Raw genomic sequence first — 18798 nt, 5'->3', positions numbered from 1 at the left:
GATTAGTTCAAATCTTCTGAACAGTTTGTATAAACATGTTAGCCACTTAGAAATAAACAATAAGAGCAAAGGTGCGTTATGGATGCACTGTGTGCTGGAATACTGAAGTTGTCATTTCATGTTGAGCAATATCAGTAGCTGAATGAGAGGTTAAATATGATGAAAGCTAACTCATACAGAGTGTTATGGAAAAATTAATGATAGATTTGGTGTAACCTCTGCTATATTTGTATATTCTATGCTGGAATCATCTGGTTTTTTCTCATTAACTTTTAAGATACATTGGGTTGTCTCTGTTCCTGTCTCTCTCTCTTTTTTTCTCCTAGTAAGAACAACCTGTCTTATTAATACTCTCTGGTTCTGAGAACAGACTAAATAATCTCAAGCACCAAAACTGATGAAGTATAGATTTTTTATTTCCCCTTCATGCCTTAAAGAATGACCCTTGGTGGCATTGTTACCAGATGACGAAAAGCTTACTTTCCTTGCATGAGTAACCGTACAATGGCATAATAGGGGATCCAACATTTTCAAGAAAGTAATTGTCTTTAAATTAAATAAAATCATAGAACTGAAGATTAGTTACATGCAGGTGGCATTTTCAATAGTTGCATTTATGAAGCTAGAGAGCACTGAAAAAAAATGTCCTTGCTGATTATGCAATAATTTTTAGCTAAAATCACTGTCAAAACCAAATTTGAATTGCTTCAGTGTCCAGGAATGCTAGAACACTGAAATGTGTTTGGGGTTTCCCTCTCAAAGCAAGAAAGTGCACAGATTTATTTTTTTTCCCCCAGAAAAAATAAGTGTTTGTCAGAGAATTGGAAAAATTAGCCTTTTTATTCTGAGGCATCCTGAATTTTTACGGCAGCAATTTTGAAACTGTTAGCCAAATCTGAAGTCTTGTAGCATCATACTGAATGTAATGTCATGATGTATTTACAGGCAAAGTTATACGTTACAAAAACTAACTATCCTGTTCATAAATAAGTATGTCCTTAATTGTTTGTATATTGTGTTGTGAGAAGAACTGGTGGTACATATTCAGAAGTCAGTACAATTATACATTCTGTCTGGGACAGGGTTGTTTTTTGTTTGTTTGTTGTTTTCTAAATTAAGGTCTATGTTAACAAATCGTAGGAATTTTGTGATGAAAGGATGAAAGCAGCAGTTGAGGATAATATATATAGTACACCATACAATTGCTTTGCTTGCTGTTATTGGTGCTTGCAGAAAAAAAAAGAAAATAGTGAGCTCTCATACAGTTCTGTTCTAGTTACAAAACAATGGCTTTTATTTAATGAAGGCTATAAATCTGAGGGAGGTTTTAATAGAGCAATGAAGGTTAGATATGATTTTCTAATATTTTCTGACTACCTTCCTTTAAGGTATCTTTTAAAAATAGGATTTAAAATATAACCTTGGTTCTCTTTTTTAAATCCTCTATAGATTCTTGGCAGCTACAGCAGAGGAAATTTAAGTACTGAGAAATTTGTAGAGGAAATAAAATCAATTGCCAGTAAGCCTACTGAAAAGCATTTCTTCAATGTCTCAGATGAATTGGCTCTTGTAACTATTGTTGAAGCCCTTGGAGAGAGAATATTTGCCCTTGAAGGTAGGACATTATTTAAAATTTTACTTTATGCCTGCATTACTGCTGAGGCAAACACAAGACCACTTGCTTTTATCTTCTTTTTCAGTGTATTATGCTGCATAAAATGTGTTATGCAAGTATTTTTTCAGCTGATCATAAAGATATTTTACAGTACACATCAAAAACATAGATAATAATTTGAATTATGTTCAGATGGACTAGAGCAGGTGGAGACAGTAGCCTAGAAGGGTAAGAAGGGTCACTATAGTAACCATTACCATTTTACCCCTGGGTGAACTTGAACTCGCCTTCTTTTATGTAAAAGAGTGTGTCCTAGACTGCCCCATGATCATGTGTTTGTCTGCCTTTGCCTTTAAATTCTCTTTATGGTTAGTTATTAACTACAGTGTATTAGTTTGCTGTACAAGTTAATGTGAATTTTGTATAGAGAGTTGGTAAGATATATTTTTTCTTTTGGAAATGCTTGTGATTGTCAGATTTTAACAGAGAAAAGTTATCTCCTAATATCTCCTCACATTCTCCATCCAAATTAGGCAACACCATCCAACTCTGTTTCAAATACAGTGCTGGTAATAGAAGACTGAAGTTTATTAGTTATAAATTACAGTGACCAACTCTGAAGGGCTTAGTGTCATACAAAGACAACATCCATCTGTTTGGGCTTATTTTTTTTTAACATTCCAGCTTTCCAAGTAGCTAGAATTGTGTAGTTTATGGCTGGAACAAAAGATAATGTTGAGTTGAATGTCAAAATAAATAAATAAATAAATAAATATGAGAGATTATATTAAAGGTCTTTAAATTTCCGTTAATGTTTCTTAGACATATAAGTGTTTGTAGTGTATCATTTAGTGTGAGTTAAATGTTTCTATCATCAGTTGTTTGCTACTAATTTTTTTTTCCCCATTTTGTATATTCTTATTTTTTTCCCTTTCTGAAGGATTTTATTTCCTCATTTATAAACCAATTTTACTTGAGACTAATTCAACTCTCTGAAAACCCAAGTTTAGCTTACTGAAGCTTACTCAGTACTTTAAAGTTCAGGGAATAGAAGCTCTTTTGTTAAGTGTATGTTTTATAGGAAGAATACACTTTCAGTTACAAAACAGTTATTCAAAGAGAAGTTGAAAACAGCCATGAGTTTTTGAGACATAAGAAAAATCATTGTCTTTTATTATTAGAATGAAATCTGTTAATCACCCCTATTACATATAATGTAATTTTAATGAAAATGTAATAGACTGTTTTATTGGTCCATGGCAGGACAAAGGATATTTCTGGACATCAGTACACCTTGAGTACTCGGATTCAAGGATCATATTATAGTACAACCCACTGAACAACAAAATGTAACCAGAAGAGACAGTGTAATTTTGTTATGCTTCACCTTGTCCCTTTCAGTAGTCTGTAGTCATCAGGTAATGCTAGCTACCACATGGAGTCCCAGTCTATGCAAATAGCAGAGGAAACTGTGCTGGCCTCGACTTTCTGTTGATGAGAGAATGCTTTCTTTAGCAGGCTCTAGCCCTTTCACTGGCATTAGTAATTAGTAAATTAAATTAGTAAATTGGTAAAGAAAAGACAAACATTTAAACAAGTTTTGTGTTCTAATGGTACAGTTGCAGTTAGGTAGATGAAGAGGAATCTAGCAATGTGATTGAATAATAGAAATATTACCTGTTTGTATAATTAATAGGACTCCTTTAGAATGTGGTATTTTCAGCATATTTCAGCATACCTCTTCTAAGTATCAGCAAGTTCTGCAGTATTCCTTGAACTCAGTTTTAATTTTCTGCAAAATATGCAGAGGTAAATATCTGCTTCTTGAATATTACAACTTTGTATTTGAAATAAACTTATGAACTTTGTATTCTTGTACTTTGATATATTTTTGCCATATTTTCAAATTTTGTTTCAGATAGACTTGGCTGTATTACAAAAAAAGTTATCCAAACATCAAGAAAAAAGGTTAAAAATTGATTTCTTTCAGCCTGTACGAGTTCTAGATAACTTCATACCCAAAAGCCTCTTTGATTTCCAAATCTTCATTAGGACTTCAGTCTGTTCCAAGATTTTTACATGAGGCCCCTGTGAAATGAAACAATTTATACCCCCTCTTCCACCTGCAGAAGTCTCAGAAATTGCTTCCTCTGTCTGCAAGGCAAACTAGAGTGGAAAGTAAGATGAGATCTTAGCTTTATAACAAAATATGATGAGACTCGGTCATTAAGAATTTCAATAAGCCCCTTTTTGTTGATTGTTTAGGCATGGCTTCCTGCTCTACCCAAAGCATTGCTGGAACTATTCTAGATTTGCAACTCTGTCCATGGATACATTGTGGTGAATGGGAAGAAAAGCAGATTATTTCTGTCCCTCACAGCTTTCTTGGGACAATTTAGTTCACTGTATGTGTGCATTGTGTTAAGACTATACAGTGTAGCTGAACTGATTTCTATATGTAATGTGGAGGTCAGAAGAAACTGGATTCATGAAATTCTGTATCTGAATGTGCTTCAAGTCTTAATCTAAATAGCCTTCTGCTAGTATAGGAGTACATCTGATATTTTTCCTCTGGTAGATTTCTTGGTTTTGTTTTGTTTTCTTTGTCATTAAAAATACTGCAAAGGAAAATTCGGAGAGAGCTGAGTAATGAAATCCAACAAAAACTCACATTTGACAGCCAGTGGATTTTTACACATAATCTTTTTCATATGTCTCTGTGCCTCATGGCATGTACTTCTCATTTTAACAGCATATTTATGTTTTATCCAATATGTAGGCAGGCACAAATGTTTTTTCACAAAACATCCTTTATTAGATGCTTGGCAGTTTGAAACTCAATGGAAAGTTAGAGTAAAGGCCATTATCTAAGCAGAATTCAGAAGTGCATATACTGACAGTACTAGCATTGTCTTCTGCCTGAAGCTATGAGAGTCATGTCTTTCTCAGCTCATTAACAAGCATCTTTTGTTGCATGATTAATGCTGTTACTGAAAAACATTATTTATCAGCAAATGTGCAACTTAAAATCTTTATACTCAAAAAGAACCAATTTTTTCTCAGACTTAGCAAAGCAGCTACATTTTGTGAAACACACTGGCCCATGTTTGTATGTGGAACATTTTGTGTTTGAGTTCATCTGCTTACTGTAGCTAATCATAAATCCCAGCAATTAGCAAAGACATACATGAGTGAGCAGCCTTTGTGGTTTAGCTGCTGAGTAGCAGAAGTTCAGTATTATTTAGTAGTCCTGATGCCTGAAATTTGTGCAGCCGTATCTGGCTATGCCTCAGTCTCATTCACCCTGTTTGAGGTTTGCCTCAGTGCTCAATTGGTAGCAAATTATCAGTTCTTCTTGGACAAGCCTCAGAACACAGATCTTAGTTCCTTTGTGATACCTGTTACCATGTCATGCTCTCAACAAGGAATCAATATGCAGAATATAGTTACCTTACTTATGATGCTTATGTACCTGAGAGCAAAGCACCCTGCTGAAAGCCTGCCAGTTTAGTATGTGGTATGTGACTACCTGAAAAGATATTGACAGTACTACTAAATCACATGATACCTTATTCATTCAGTCACTTAAGAGAAATAGAAACATTTTCATTTGAATTTCTGGGAAGAATTATTGTTCCCAAGCCCTTCCCTAACATTTATGAATCTTGGAATGTTGAGATTTTCCTAATTTGTTTTTAACAAAGGTTCAAATGTTTTTCATTTAAACTTCTACCAGCTGCCTACAAATTTTTAGTTGCTTGAGTATGAGGCTGGGGTTACATGGATGCGTTTTATTGTTCGCTTAGCTCAAGTGGAAAATGGCTTAACCATATTAATCAAACATTCCAAACATATTTAACATCAGCCTGAGGTCAAATCTCAGTTTTAGACCAGCAGTATTACTTGGAAAAGTTCTGAGACATGATCTTAAAATGGAAATGGTTTCTTTCACTTAATGGTAACACAAATCTTAATTTCTGTATTTATTGTGAAAATCTGTTGAAAGTTATATTCACAAAATAGTCTTGTTATTTACGTTGTCCTTTACTATCATGCAAGCATTTTCATTACACATCTTTTTTTGTTTAATAGCAACAACTGATCAGCAAGCAGCGTCATTTGAAATGGAGATGTCACAGGCTGGTTTCAGTGCTCATTACTCCCAGGTAAACAAGCTGTCTGAAAAGAGAAGTTAGTTTACAAAGTAGATTTTTGTTGGTAATACCACAGATTTTGAATGAGCATTCAGAATTCTTTCTGCAGCCCTGCTCCTTATTTGCTGTTGGATATTTCCACATTTCCTTTAGACCAGCATTCTGCACAATGGACATGAAGAAGAATTTTAAACAGTGGGAGAAAATAAGTGTCTTATTCACACTAATTCTAAATGTGATGCTCCCATACTATTTTTCTACCAGGGAAATATTCTATAATATGTTAACTGTAAAACTGTTCTCTATAAATATTAATATACAAATTGTTATTATGTTGTATTGATGAACTTTAAACTGAAGATATATATGTAATGACTATTTCTGTAATGGATGTGGTTTGAATTATTAGTAACACAACACATTGTTAGCTCTATTAATATATTGAATACCTCAATTCTCAGGGGGTAAATACTTAGGAAACGGGATGTCAAAATCCCTGGGAATATTTGTTTGTAGAATAAATCACTTCCTGCAAATGTTATTTATTTTTGAAAATCAGAAAATTCCTATGCTTGATATACACAAATTAAATGGAAATTTAGCATGAGATCAAATAAACTGGAAATAGTTACACTTTAAAGATGTGAAAAAGTAGTGACAGTTGAAAAGAGCACAAAAGGAAAATAATTTAACTGAGCAGACTTTGAGTCAGACAAACTGACATCCATAGGAAAACCTTCTATGCAGCTTTGTTTACAACTCAGCGTATCACTGGTAAAACAAAGAATAACAGACCTTCATCAGGATTTAACATAAATACTTCATTGCAGAAATACTCTGCGTCCATTTTCACTGTGTGCTATGAGATTGTACATTATCCTTCAAACGCTGTACTTCACCTTACATAGAGGTATTATCCTCATAGAGAATCTTGAGAAGATTTCTAAGGTTATCTATTTGGTAGAGCGCATGTTTGAAGTTACCACAGAACTGAACTGCTGTCAGAGCTTGACTTCAGTAGTGGGTTCTTTTGTGTTGAAGGACTCAGGGTATCTGATGTCTCTTTTATCAAGAAGACGGCATTCCTACCTTCCAGCAAAGCAAACGGTGCCCTTGACAAAAGGTGCTTTTTAAATAAAATGTTCAGCAGAGCAGAGAAAATTTCATCTTTCTAAAAGTTCATCTTTGGACTGCATTTAGATGCACTTTCTGACTAGTTTTGCTAAATCTCTTTCATCTTTCTATCCTGTGTGTCATTATGGGCTAAACTTGCAGGAGATATATTTCAATCTGTTACTTTTCCTGAATGGTCAATGTTTTTTTTAATTGTGTGTGTTTTTATCAAAAAGTGTGAGACATCCTCTAACTGGGAGGCCACAGTATTTTAAGAAAAGCAGGACTAAATCTGATGCGCATACAGAAAGCATTGCCCAGCTAAGCGCTGTGATGAGAAAAGGTTCACATAGATAATAGCTTTCTGTTTTTCTCTACACAAGGATTGGGTTATGCTTGGAGCAGTTGGTGCATATGACTGGAATGGCACAGTGGTCATGGTGAAGGACAGTGATATTTCAATACCAAGTAATGACACTTTTCGTGACAGACATTCAGAAAAAATTGAACCCCTTGCAGCATATCTAGGTAAGAAAATTAGCCCATATTGTAACATTTATCTTACATTCTAAGTGTTATCTATTAGAATGAATTATCTTACATTCTAAAAGTCTGGGAAGTTTTATAATTTATAGAGATGTCTATTGTATGATTTTTTTTATTCTTTAAGAAGCAATCAATAAAAAGTTAATCTGAACACTTGTAACCTTAATTATATCTGGACTTTTCTCCAATAAAGATCTCTAATATGTTCAGAGATCTCGAAAATTCCCCTTGCACTCTTCTCAAGCTTTTCTCTGCCTTCATAAAAAGCTTTATATAATTTCCATCTAAATCTTCTTTACTTAAAATTAAGCAGTTTTCTATCACTTGGTGGACAATATGAAGAGCTTACCACCATCCTCCTTATAATAATGTATTATATATTGGCAAGCTATTGTTTTTCTTTTAGGCATTTATACCAAAAGGCATCTCTGTTGCCTTGTGTGCTCCACTGGGTTCTTCTTTCTATACCTCCTGGCTCTCTCATACCTTCTCTCATTTCATCCACATTTTCACTAGTGAAAAGTCACCAAAAGAATCATTTAATCTTTTCCACCAAACACATTTTTTCCTTATTTACAGATTTCCATTAACTTTTTTTAATATCTCCAATTCAGGCCTATTCACCAGAGTACTTGCAATTTTACTATAATTTTTATTAACTACAAATTTTATTAGTCTTCACTCAAGTTGTTAAACTGTCACGAATACTAAAGAGAGATGGGTTCAAAATGCTCCTGGAACATTTTGACCAGTGTCAGACCAGGACACTATCATTTTGACAGCCAATGACAACTGTTCTTTTCAACCAGCTATTGTGATCAGCGGTTCTTTGTCTGGCTAGAGGCCTTTCACAAGTTGTGTCTGTCAGTGGTCAGTCTTCAACATCTTTATCAATGACACAAATGATGGAATTGAGTGCACTCTCAGCAAGTTTGCAGACAATGCCAAGCTGAGTGATGTGGTTGATACACTGGAGGGAAGGGAAGCCACCCAGAAGGACCTGCACTGGTTGGAGAAGTGAGCCCATGTGAACCTAATGAGGTTCAACGAGGCCAAGTGCAAGGTGCTGTACTTGGGCCGGGGCAGTCCCAGGTATTAATACAGACTGATGGAAGAACCCCTTGAGAGCAGCCCTGCAGAGAAGGACTTGGGGGTCCTGGCGGACAAGAAGCTGGGCATGAGCCAACAGTGTGCGCTTGCAGCCAGAAGGCCAACTATATCCTCAGTTGCATTTAAAAAGGGGTGGCCAGCAGGAGAGGGAGGTGATTGTGCCCATCTGCTCAGCTCTTGTGAGGCCCCATCTTTCTTTGCTAGAAAAATGAACTAGATCCCCATCCAGGCCTGGGGTCCCCAGCACAGGAAAGATACAGAGCTTGTGGAATGGGTCCAGAGGAGGGCTACTGGGATGATCAACAGTCTGGAGAATCTCTCATGTGAAGAAAGGCTGAGGGAACTGGGCTTGTTTAGCTCAGAGAAGAGAAGGCTCTGGGGAGACCTCATTGTGGTCTACCAGTATTTGAAGAGAGCATATGAACAGGAGGGGGAACAATGTTTACACACGTAGATATCAATAGGACAAGGGAGAGTAGTTTTAAATTAATACACAGGAGATACTAGGAGGAAGTTTTTCACTCAGAGAGGGTGACACAGTGGAACAGGTTGCTCAAGGAGGCTGTGGATGCCCCATCCCTGGAGGCATTCAAGGCCAGGTTGGATGTGGCTCTGGGCAGCCTAGTCTGATGACTGGCGACCCTGCACATAGCAGGGGGTTGAAACTAGAGGATCTTTTCAACCCAAGCCATTCTATGATCCTATGATGATGACTCTATTTCATTTGTACCATCATCCTCTTACTCTCCCTAAGGATAGCAAACTGTACATTATAAAAATTCTGCTGAAGTTTAGACTTACCAGCCTGTGAACAAGTTTGATGACACAGTGATGCTCATGACTCTGAGCCTGTAGACAAATACACCTTCATTTGACTCTGGTATTGTTCTTTAGTACAATTAAGAGTAAGCATTTGTTTGTAGAGCCAGGCATTAGAAAGCATCTGAATCACAGCAAGTATTTCAGATGCATTCTGTGTGTACTGCATCATGAATTCTTTTCTGCTTCGTAGGCTATACCGTAAATTCAGCATTGACACCTGGAGGTGTGCTGTACATAGCAGGACAGCCACGATACAATCATACTGGTCAAGTCATCATTTATAAAATGGAAGGAAGAGAAGTGCAAGTACTTCAGAGGTTAAAAGGAGAACAAGTAAGTATGCATTCATGATTGATTAACATACGAGATGAATATAGCACGACAAATAGAAATAATGATTTCAAATGAGAAAACTCTTGCAGAAGAACCAAATAGAACTGTGAGTTATAATCAGAAAGATTATAAGATCAGAAACAAATTTAGGTAAATGCTCTGGTCTATTATGTAGCAGGAAGTAAAGCAATCATAGACTCTTGGAAATCTACTGTATGTGGGGTAAACCTTTGCTGCTGTGAAAGTGGTTATAGCCATTTCTGGACTGGCAATTTTTTATCCTCTGCCTGGAAAAGATGTTATTGGCAAGAAACAGTTGTGATAAGCAACATTCTGTAGGGGAGAATCAGTTGATATAGCATGAAATATTGAATAGTTTATCATTATATAGAATAGCAGCTTTTCCTTCAGGAAAAAAAATAACATGTAACTACTTAATTAGAGAAGGTAGTATAATGTCATGCTTAAACAAGTTGAAAGACCTGCCGACTCTTGTCTCTCTATGCTGCAGTACAATCTTTGATCAGGACAAATCTGATTTTCATCTTCTGTAGCTGACATCTGCATCTCAGCTAATCAGTCTTGGAGACTTTTAGAGTCAACGAAGAAAAGCAAGTGTTTTTAAGGTTTGAGTGATATGGCCCATCTGAGGCCAATATCCAGCATAGAAAGGACTACTTTTCATGTTGAATGTAAAGGAAATAAAGGGTGTATAGCTTAGCTGTAGATTGATGTTAGATTCAGCCCACACCTTGTGCCTAGACTATGAACATATCACTTTGGAAACAGGTGGAACAAAGGAGAATGGTTTTAAACTAAAAGAGAGGATACACACTGGGAGGGGATAAGCTGCATTCAGGAGACATTCAAAGCTAGGTTGAATGGGGTCCTGGACAATCTGATCTGGTGGGTGGCACTCCTGCCCACAGCAAGAGGTTGGAACTGTGTGATCTTTAAGGTCTCTTCCAATCCAAATCATTCTATAATCCCACTTTTTTTCCTTGGCAAGCCTAAGAACATTGGTTGTCCTCTTTCTATTTATTACTATTGTGACTAGCTTCCCTAGGACAATTCTATTCAAACTCTCTCTACTGAGAGGTGTCAGTCCCCTTAGAAAGTACAAATTTGGACAGAAAACAAGCTTCTAAGGCAAACTGACCAAAAGGGTCTTCTAGACAGCAAAGAAAATGTCTTCATAATGGTGACATATGGTATTGTTGTAAGCTGCTGTAAAATAGATCTCGGAATCAGAACTGTTGCATGATCCTGCTGACTCTACCTCTGATTTATACCTTTATGTTCTTGCAGATTGGCTCATACTTTGGGGGTGTTATCACCACAATTGACATTAACAGAGACTCATTTACAGACCTTCTCCTTGTTGGAGCTCCTACATATATGGGAACTGAAAAAGAGGAACAAGGGAAAGTGTATGTGTATGCTCTGAACAAGGTAAGGATTATATTTGTTGACCAACATATTGTGTTCCTTCCTGTTTTCATATCCTTATTTTAATGAAATATTATAATTTGAGCTGGGAAGAATGATGTGTTGAAAAGCAGAGAAACATGTTGTTAAGAACAGAGAGTGTACTACTGATTATTTTTGAATACTTCTCAAACTTTTTCATTTTTACTCTAGTAGAGTATTTTGCATAGACAAACAGTACTCTCTAAACTGCAACAAGATACAGACAGAAATTTACAAGGTTAATTTTTATATCATATTTTCTTTCTGTTGTCATGCATTAGGGAGAAGTAGGGCTCATCCATCCTAAAAGTATCTGTTCCAATGTTTTTGTGACTCCCCAAATTAAATCTAAATCCCATACATTCAACAACTTTTTAGCGTGTCACAGCTAGATTAAGGAGTACCTCAGATGATTTTAGTCATTTGATAAGTCCCTCCTTCCCAGTTTCTATATATATCTTTTTTCTTCTTTTCCCTTCTTTTAGTCCAACATTACTGCATATTGTTACAACAATTGTGATAACAATTGTTATCACAATAGGTCCTAGAAGTAACGGTGTCCTAAAACACAGTGGCAGAAAAAGGGCCTGAAGAGACTGGGTCTATTTGACAAATAGCTTTTCCAGTTTCTACATGTGTGCTGCCAACAACAGATTGATGGTGAATAACATTGGCTAGAAAACAAGAATTCAGAGTCCTCTAATTGCAAGTGTTTGAAATTTTTTTCCTGTTGTTACTTTTATCCATCTTCAAACAAAGGAGGTATAGCAATGGCCTTTTTTTTTTTTTACTAATCATTAAATTCTTAGGGCTAATCTCTTGGAAAGATTGGCTACATATCATGCTGTATGTGTGGTTTTGGTCTAGGATTCATGCACACTGGACATTGTTGGCCAGAAGAGTATGTGTGTGTGGGCATGGAGTTTGATTGTGCTGAGGACAGAATTCAAACTATGTAAGAGATAACAGTATTGCCGTCTATGATTCCTATGAAGCTTGGCTTACCTTCTCAAATTAAAAGACTGTCTTTGAAAGAAATATTTTCACTGTGTTGAGAATGAAGTGGATCACTTATAGTAACATCCAAATACTTCTATGACACTGTGCTTTCCTGTAAAACTAATTAAAGCATAAGCATACATATAGCGTAAGCAGATGCAGAAATGAGGGAGTGAGATTGTCTTTCACACCCCCTGCTTAAAAATGTTACAGTTACAGAATCAGTTTCTACAGTGCACTCAGTCATTATGAATAGTATATAATTGTTTCATTTAACCAGTTTGTCTTCTGTACAGGAGCTCTCTAAAACCCGCATCGCTAAAATGTTTGTGGAAATCCACTAACTCTAAATCTGTCCTTTCACAGACAAAGTTTGAGTATCAGATGAGTCTTGAACCTATAAAACAAACATGCTGCTCACCATTAAAACATGACACCTGCAAAGTTCTTAAGAACGAACCCTGTGGAGCACGCTTTGGGACTGCAATTGCTGCAGTGAAGGACCTCAACCTTGATGGGTATAATGACATTGTAATAGGATCTCCCTTAGAGGATGATCATCGGGGAGCTGTTTATATTTATCATGGCCATGGCAACACAATCAGTAAAAAATATACACAGGTATGAAGTAAAATTTTACAGGTTGGCAGCTTCTGTAAGTCTGTGTATTACAATTCTCATTTCCGCATGTCTTTCCAACACAGAATCAAACTGTGACTTCACTTGCCATGATAATTTCTTTTTTAAAATGTTCAGTACTTTTAAAGTCAGTCTGATTTAACCAAATTTGACTCTATATTGTTAGAAGATATATTTACATGTTTTTATTAGAAACCTCCTGGTATATTCTATGCAGCCAGAAAAGTAGATATTTTGTAATTCTGAATATTTACAGCATATTTCTCACCATTGTGATCTTTTTAGAAGTACTGTAAAGAAAATTTAATAGATTTAAAGAGTTTAAAAGCCATCTAACTGCCAACAAATGCGTGTTGCATGTTCCTAAGAAATTAATCAGCCTGCACTTTATAAATCTTGTAATGCTTTTCACAGCGTATTGCATCTGGTGGAGATGGGGAGAAAGTGAAATTTTTTGGCCAGTCTGTGCATGGAGAAATGGATTTAAATGATGACGGTCTGATTGATGTCACTATTGGAGGCCTTGGTGGGGCTGCCCTCTTCTGGTATGGATATTCACAGTAGCCGTCAGCCTAGAAAATAAACATTTATTTATCTTGTGATACATACATAACTTGGTTACACTACAGTTTGGACTGTTTTGAGAATACTGATTTTGTACTGGTTTCATCTCACTCTGACACTGGATGTGACTCTTCATATTTTCATGTGTCTCTGGAAGTAATATAACATGTTCTAGATAATACTAATGGATATAAGAATGCTTTAGGGTCTTCACATCTGGTGATTGCTATCCTCAGAGGTCATATTCAGAATAGAAACTGATTCTACCTGTGGAACAAAGTAAAATAAGGGAGTTGGGAGAAAGCATTTTCTTTTATGCCATATATTATTTTATTAGCAATTTGAAAGATAGGTTCAAATGTAAGGGAATCACTAAGACAATGCAACTCATTTGTCTCCTACTAATAAAATTCTAGTTCAGCGCCCTACAAAAGAAACTTAAAAAAAAAAACAAAACTATGGTGAATAGTGAAATTGTTTGTTTGACAAAAGATCACAATTACAATGGAATAACAAGCAATGTACATTGAAGGAAGAAGATAAAAATAGCAGTAATATAAATAAATGAGATAACACTTAATCTCTCATTTCTAAAGCACAGCTAAAGCTATTTCATAATTCCCTCTCTGGTAAGGCAATTTCTAGGCCAGCTCCCCATCCTGTTGCCCCTCTAACCATCTGTCAGGTCTTGTTTACCATCCTCAAACTGCCAGATTTCCTAGCATTTATCTGCTGACTTGTCTTTATAAAAGCTCCCTGTGTCACCAGACTGCATCTTTGCTGGCTTTCTCCGCTATTTCACCCTTTAGCAAAAATGTGTGCAACTTTGGAATGTAACACAGATCACCTAAAAGCCACAGATTTTCTGAGAATTTCTTTCATTTCACTGCTTATAGAAGACTCCTTAGCAAAGTCATTTTTCTGGTTCTGTTTTTCTGACTTCTAACTTTTGCAACCTAACATAGAAAAATATCACAGAAACTTTTAACCTTCTTTAAACACAATCAATTATACTGTTCTACACTCCATTCCTCCTCTGCCCTTTCCCCTGTTGTATTATCTTCCTCCAATGTTCTGCAAAGTTAATATGACAACTTTCAGTATAGAAAAGAATGCATCAAAATCTTTGTAGTATCAGGATGCAATGATTAGCATTAACTACAATAATTGTATAACTTCAGACTTTTAAAGTTATGATCTACATTACCCCATGAAAAACAAAATCAGAATTTATATTTGATATCATTTATCATTTATTTGATAACATTTTATCAAATAAATCAATATCATTTATTTGATAACATTTTATGATTAATATTTTCTATCTTCAATTTTGGTGGCATTTTCCAACTTTTATCTAGGATAATGTCTGTTAAGATCTCTGTTCTTACAAAAGCTGGAATCTTCCATAAACGGTCTTTTCTACAGTAGTATACAGAATACCCAATATTCACATTGAGACAGTAAAGATTTATCCCAGGGAGAACTGCTTACGTTCTGCAAGTTTCTCATCATTTTGTTGCAATGGATATCTAATCTAAGTCTTGACAGTATTAAAAGAATCTTTCACTCTTCCAATTTGGCCTTCAATGCTTACAGCAGCTTTTGTTTATTTATATTACTGTAATTTATTGTTCTGTCAGCACTGGATTGAATTCACAAGTTTATGTGCGGGAACATCAAAAAACTCTTTTTCAGAGATTCCTTGAAATGTTTTTGATGAACAGGGATGCCACATACATTCCAATTATTCTCAGTGAGTCGTATAGTCCAGTGTGATAAATGCTCCATAGACAGGTCAGCAATGCTAAGCCAATTCTTGTAACTATCGTTAAGTGTGAGGTAAAGCAAATTTTTTCTTAAAATTCTTTCATGTGGATTTCATTTAATATTGTTGCTTCATAGGAGAGTACGTGTGAGTGACTAGCATACTTCTTCACATGGAAGTTTGGCTTTCTCTTTGGGCAGGACTAGCACTGGCTGAACAGTCCCACTGCTTACTGCTCTCCTCCCAAATGTTTGTGCAGCCGTGCAGTGAACTAGCTGAGAATCTCATCCAGCTGGAACAAAAGTCACCCGGTCCCCTCTCACCCTTTATTTTCCTTGTTCATTTTTTAACTTTGACCTGCTCCTCAGTCTGGTCACCATGCAGCTGCAACAAAGCTTTTGTTGTTTTAAGTGACCCACGGTGCATGCAGGATGGGAAAGAGGAAAGGCAGAGCTTGTCTAGTAAGGGATGACTATGAGGAGGAAGTAAGAGCTTGCAGCCCACACTGCTCTTCCCAGGATCCCAGACCTGCTGGCCGTACCTCCTGTCCTTTTCCTTCCTGCCACCTAGCCCTTTTATACAACTCTTGCCTCCCCTACATTTTCTGGGTACAGGATTCACCTCCTTCTTCACTGTCATGTCAAATCATAAATCTGGGAGAAAAGAAGCTATTCTGCCATTTTCTCCTGATTTACTACACTGGCATATTCCATATTGAGGCCAAGAATGAACAGATCCAAAGCAAAGCTTTACAGGGGAGCAGGGCAGAAGGATGTTAAAAGTGGGAAAAAAATGGTAGTAAATCCCAGCCTGTTTATCTACCCACAAACTAAAAATGACACACTAGCCTCTAGCCCTTGTATAATAATTTGTTTGCCTGAGGCTGTCCTTAAGAATCAGTCTAGGTCTTCAGTCTCTTTTGAAGTGGAATCAGCTCTTTAGAGTTCCTTAAATGCCTTTTTGAGATACTTCCTTTCATCAGTCTGAAACAAATACAGACTGTGGAGAGACCCTGTGACTATTTTCTCTTTAATATGTTGCTTACTGATAATGGGTAATAAGTGTATAGTTAATTATTTAGACTATAATATGTGTGTATTTCAGTGTTCAGTGTTGCAAATTTTATATGTTCATTCTTAACAATTAAAAAAAATAAGTTGCTAATATTGTCTTCAAGATGCTTCCTCTAACATTTTCGTTTGTTTGTTTTATTTTTGTTAAGGTCTCGTGATGTGGCTGAAGTAAATGTTTCTATGCAGTTTATGCCCAAAAGTATCAATATCCAACAGCAAAACTGTCAGATAAACAAAAGAAAAACAATATGCATAAATGCCACGATTTGTTTTAAAACCAGACTAAAGTCAAAGGAAGATATATTTGAATCCAGTAAGTAGGAAAGCTCGAGATATGTTACAAAAATGTTATGCCCACATTAGTTTGTTTCTCCAAAAATTGAATACAACTCTCTTTTTAAGAGTACAAAAAAGAATGTCTGGAGGTAAAATCATGGAGAATATTAATCTCAACTTCCTTTGCAGGTCTACAGTACTGGGTTACTCTTGACGCACAAAGACAGATATCTCGAAGCTTGTTCACGGAAACTCATGAGAGGAAAATGCAAAAAAATATAACTATCAAAGGGTCACAATGTATTAAACATAACTTCTACATGTTGGCAAGTAAATCATTTAAAGTGGCTATGTTTTTCTCTAGTTGGCACTGTAATAATCCAGATGTATTCCGTTAATTGTAAACTGGACTTTTTAATCCTCAAACTGTGCATGAAGTGCATATACTGTTTAGATATTTGTATATGTACATAGATGCAAACTATTTACTTTTTAAATGCTCTGTTTATATTTGTCTCTTTGTTATGGATCTGTCTTAGAAACGAGCACAACACATTTCAGTTGAATTAAGCAACTATCATAGTTAGTAGTTTTGGCACATACAAAACTGCTGGAGCACATAGGCTGTAAGTTTAATTTGATTATTGCTGCAATTTCTTCTAATAAAACTGTAATCAAAAACTCTCAAATTAGGTTTGCGAATAGAGAATACTAATTGACTGTAAAAGAAGAAATGTAATTAGCAACTACAGGAATGAAATTGCCCAGATTATAACTAATGTGCAGGGTGAACTGAGTGTTTATTACAAGCTCCCCGCATTTTAAATGTTTAGCAACTTCACAGCAGTAACGTAATTCAAAACTAATGATAAATGGCAGCTAACGTTTGCTTAAGTATGCAATATATTTCTTAGCAGCAACCTCAATTTGACTTCAGTGAAGATGATACTAGTTTGTCTTACTGATTCTTTAAGCACAACTAAAAAGGAAAGTCTACCACTGACATTTCTGAGATATTCTTAAATGAAACTGTGGTGGAAACTCTCTTGCTGTGTGACATTTTTATGATAATGACATACACAAAAGCATTACTTGTTATTTATAAGGATTGGCTTGCACATTAAATGCATTATCATCAATTGTAAGCATTCAAATATTTATCTAGCTAGGATGGTGACAGTGTGACTGAAAAATATTTTATCTCAGCCTTCTTTTTGTTGTTGGTGGTGGTTTTTTTTTCTATCCTCCTTAACTAGCTTAGGTATTAAAGTGAATGTCCATAACAGCAATGCAATTTTCTTTATCTTGTAGGACAAGCCTGACTTTCAGGACTCTGTAAAGGTTTTGCTGGAGTTCAATTTCTCTGATCCAGAGAGTGGACCTGTTCTTGACAACAACCTGCCAAATTCAGTATCTGAATATGTAAGTCAGCAAGATTCTGTATTAATAAACAAAATATTTAAGGTAAAACACATATCCCGCACAAGACCTGAAAGTATTGTTCAAAGAGAGATAGTTTTTAAGCCCATCCAATAGATATGTCCTTTAAATATCTGCTTAGGTGTGAAGAACTCAATTCAATGAGTTCTTGGGAACCAGTATAGGAATCCCTAGCTTTAAAGCTGTCTGGAGTTAAATGAAGATAGAGAGTAATTGTACAGTCTTCTTTTTTTTTCTTTGGCAGGGAAATATTAGTTGTATATCTTAGTAGTCCTTGGCATCATTCATACTTCTCCTTTTGCCTATTTTTCTAACTTAGATGAATCACTTGAATTTCCTCATCGTTCCCTTATATGTTTCACCTGACACTTTGAAGAATCAGTACAGATTCATAGAATGGCTTGGGTTGGAGGAAATCTTAAAGATCATCTAGATCCAATCCCCCTGTTCTAAGCAGAGCTGCCCCATACCAGCTCAGGCTGCCTAGGACCCCATCCAGCCTGGCCTTGAGGACCTTCAGGGGTTGGGTACCCACAGCTTCCCTGGGCAGCCTGTGCCAGTGCTTCACCTTCTCACAGTGAAGAATTTCTTCCTAATATATAACTAGTTTTGCCTTTTTTAGTTTAAAGCTATTTCCCCTGCTCCTATCACTCTCAGATCACGTAAAAAATTGACTCCCTTCCTGTTTATTAGCTGCCTTCAAATACTGGAATGCTGCAATGAAGTCTCCCCGGAGTCTTCTCTTTTCCAAGCTAATATTGACATGTTAAACTGTTTGATATTAGGGAATAATTTTTTGAATGTCTGAAAGGAGGGCTTATATAAGGTTAGATGAAGATTTAAAATGCAAGTATTTGATTTTAATAATCAATATAA

At 36.0% G+C, this 18798-nt stretch overlaps 1 protein-coding gene across 1 annotated transcript in view; it reads left to right on the top strand.

Annotated features, from left to right (window-relative positions):
- Positions 1–18798, top strand: part of ITGA1 (integrin subunit alpha 1) — a 48389-nt gene that overhangs the window by 13467 nt on the left and 16124 nt on the right. The window contains exons 8-17 of the mRNA XM_042875261.1: positions 1450–1615; positions 5708–5781; positions 7266–7410; positions 9551–9693; positions 11002–11145; positions 12529–12783; positions 13216–13346; positions 16356–16519; positions 16672–16808; positions 17794–17904. Coding sequence (XP_042731195.1) covers positions 1450–1615; positions 5708–5781; positions 7266–7410; positions 9551–9693; positions 11002–11145; positions 12529–12783; positions 13216–13346; positions 16356–16519; positions 16672–16808; positions 17794–17904 — 1470 coding nt within the window. The remainder of the gene's footprint in view (positions 1–1449; positions 1616–5707; positions 5782–7265; positions 7411–9550; positions 9694–11001; positions 11146–12528; positions 12784–13215; positions 13347–16355; positions 16520–16671; positions 16809–17793; positions 17905–18798) is intronic.

This window comes from Lagopus leucura, unplaced genomic scaffold (genome assembly GCF_019238085.1).
Source record: "Lagopus leucura isolate 7727_CA_CO unplaced genomic scaffold, USGS_WTPT01 Super-Scaffold_100014, whole genome shotgun sequence".
Taxonomy (NCBI): domain Eukaryota; kingdom Metazoa; phylum Chordata; class Aves; order Galliformes; family Phasianidae; genus Lagopus; species Lagopus leucura.
This window is presented reverse-complemented; position numbering and strand designations above follow the sequence as displayed.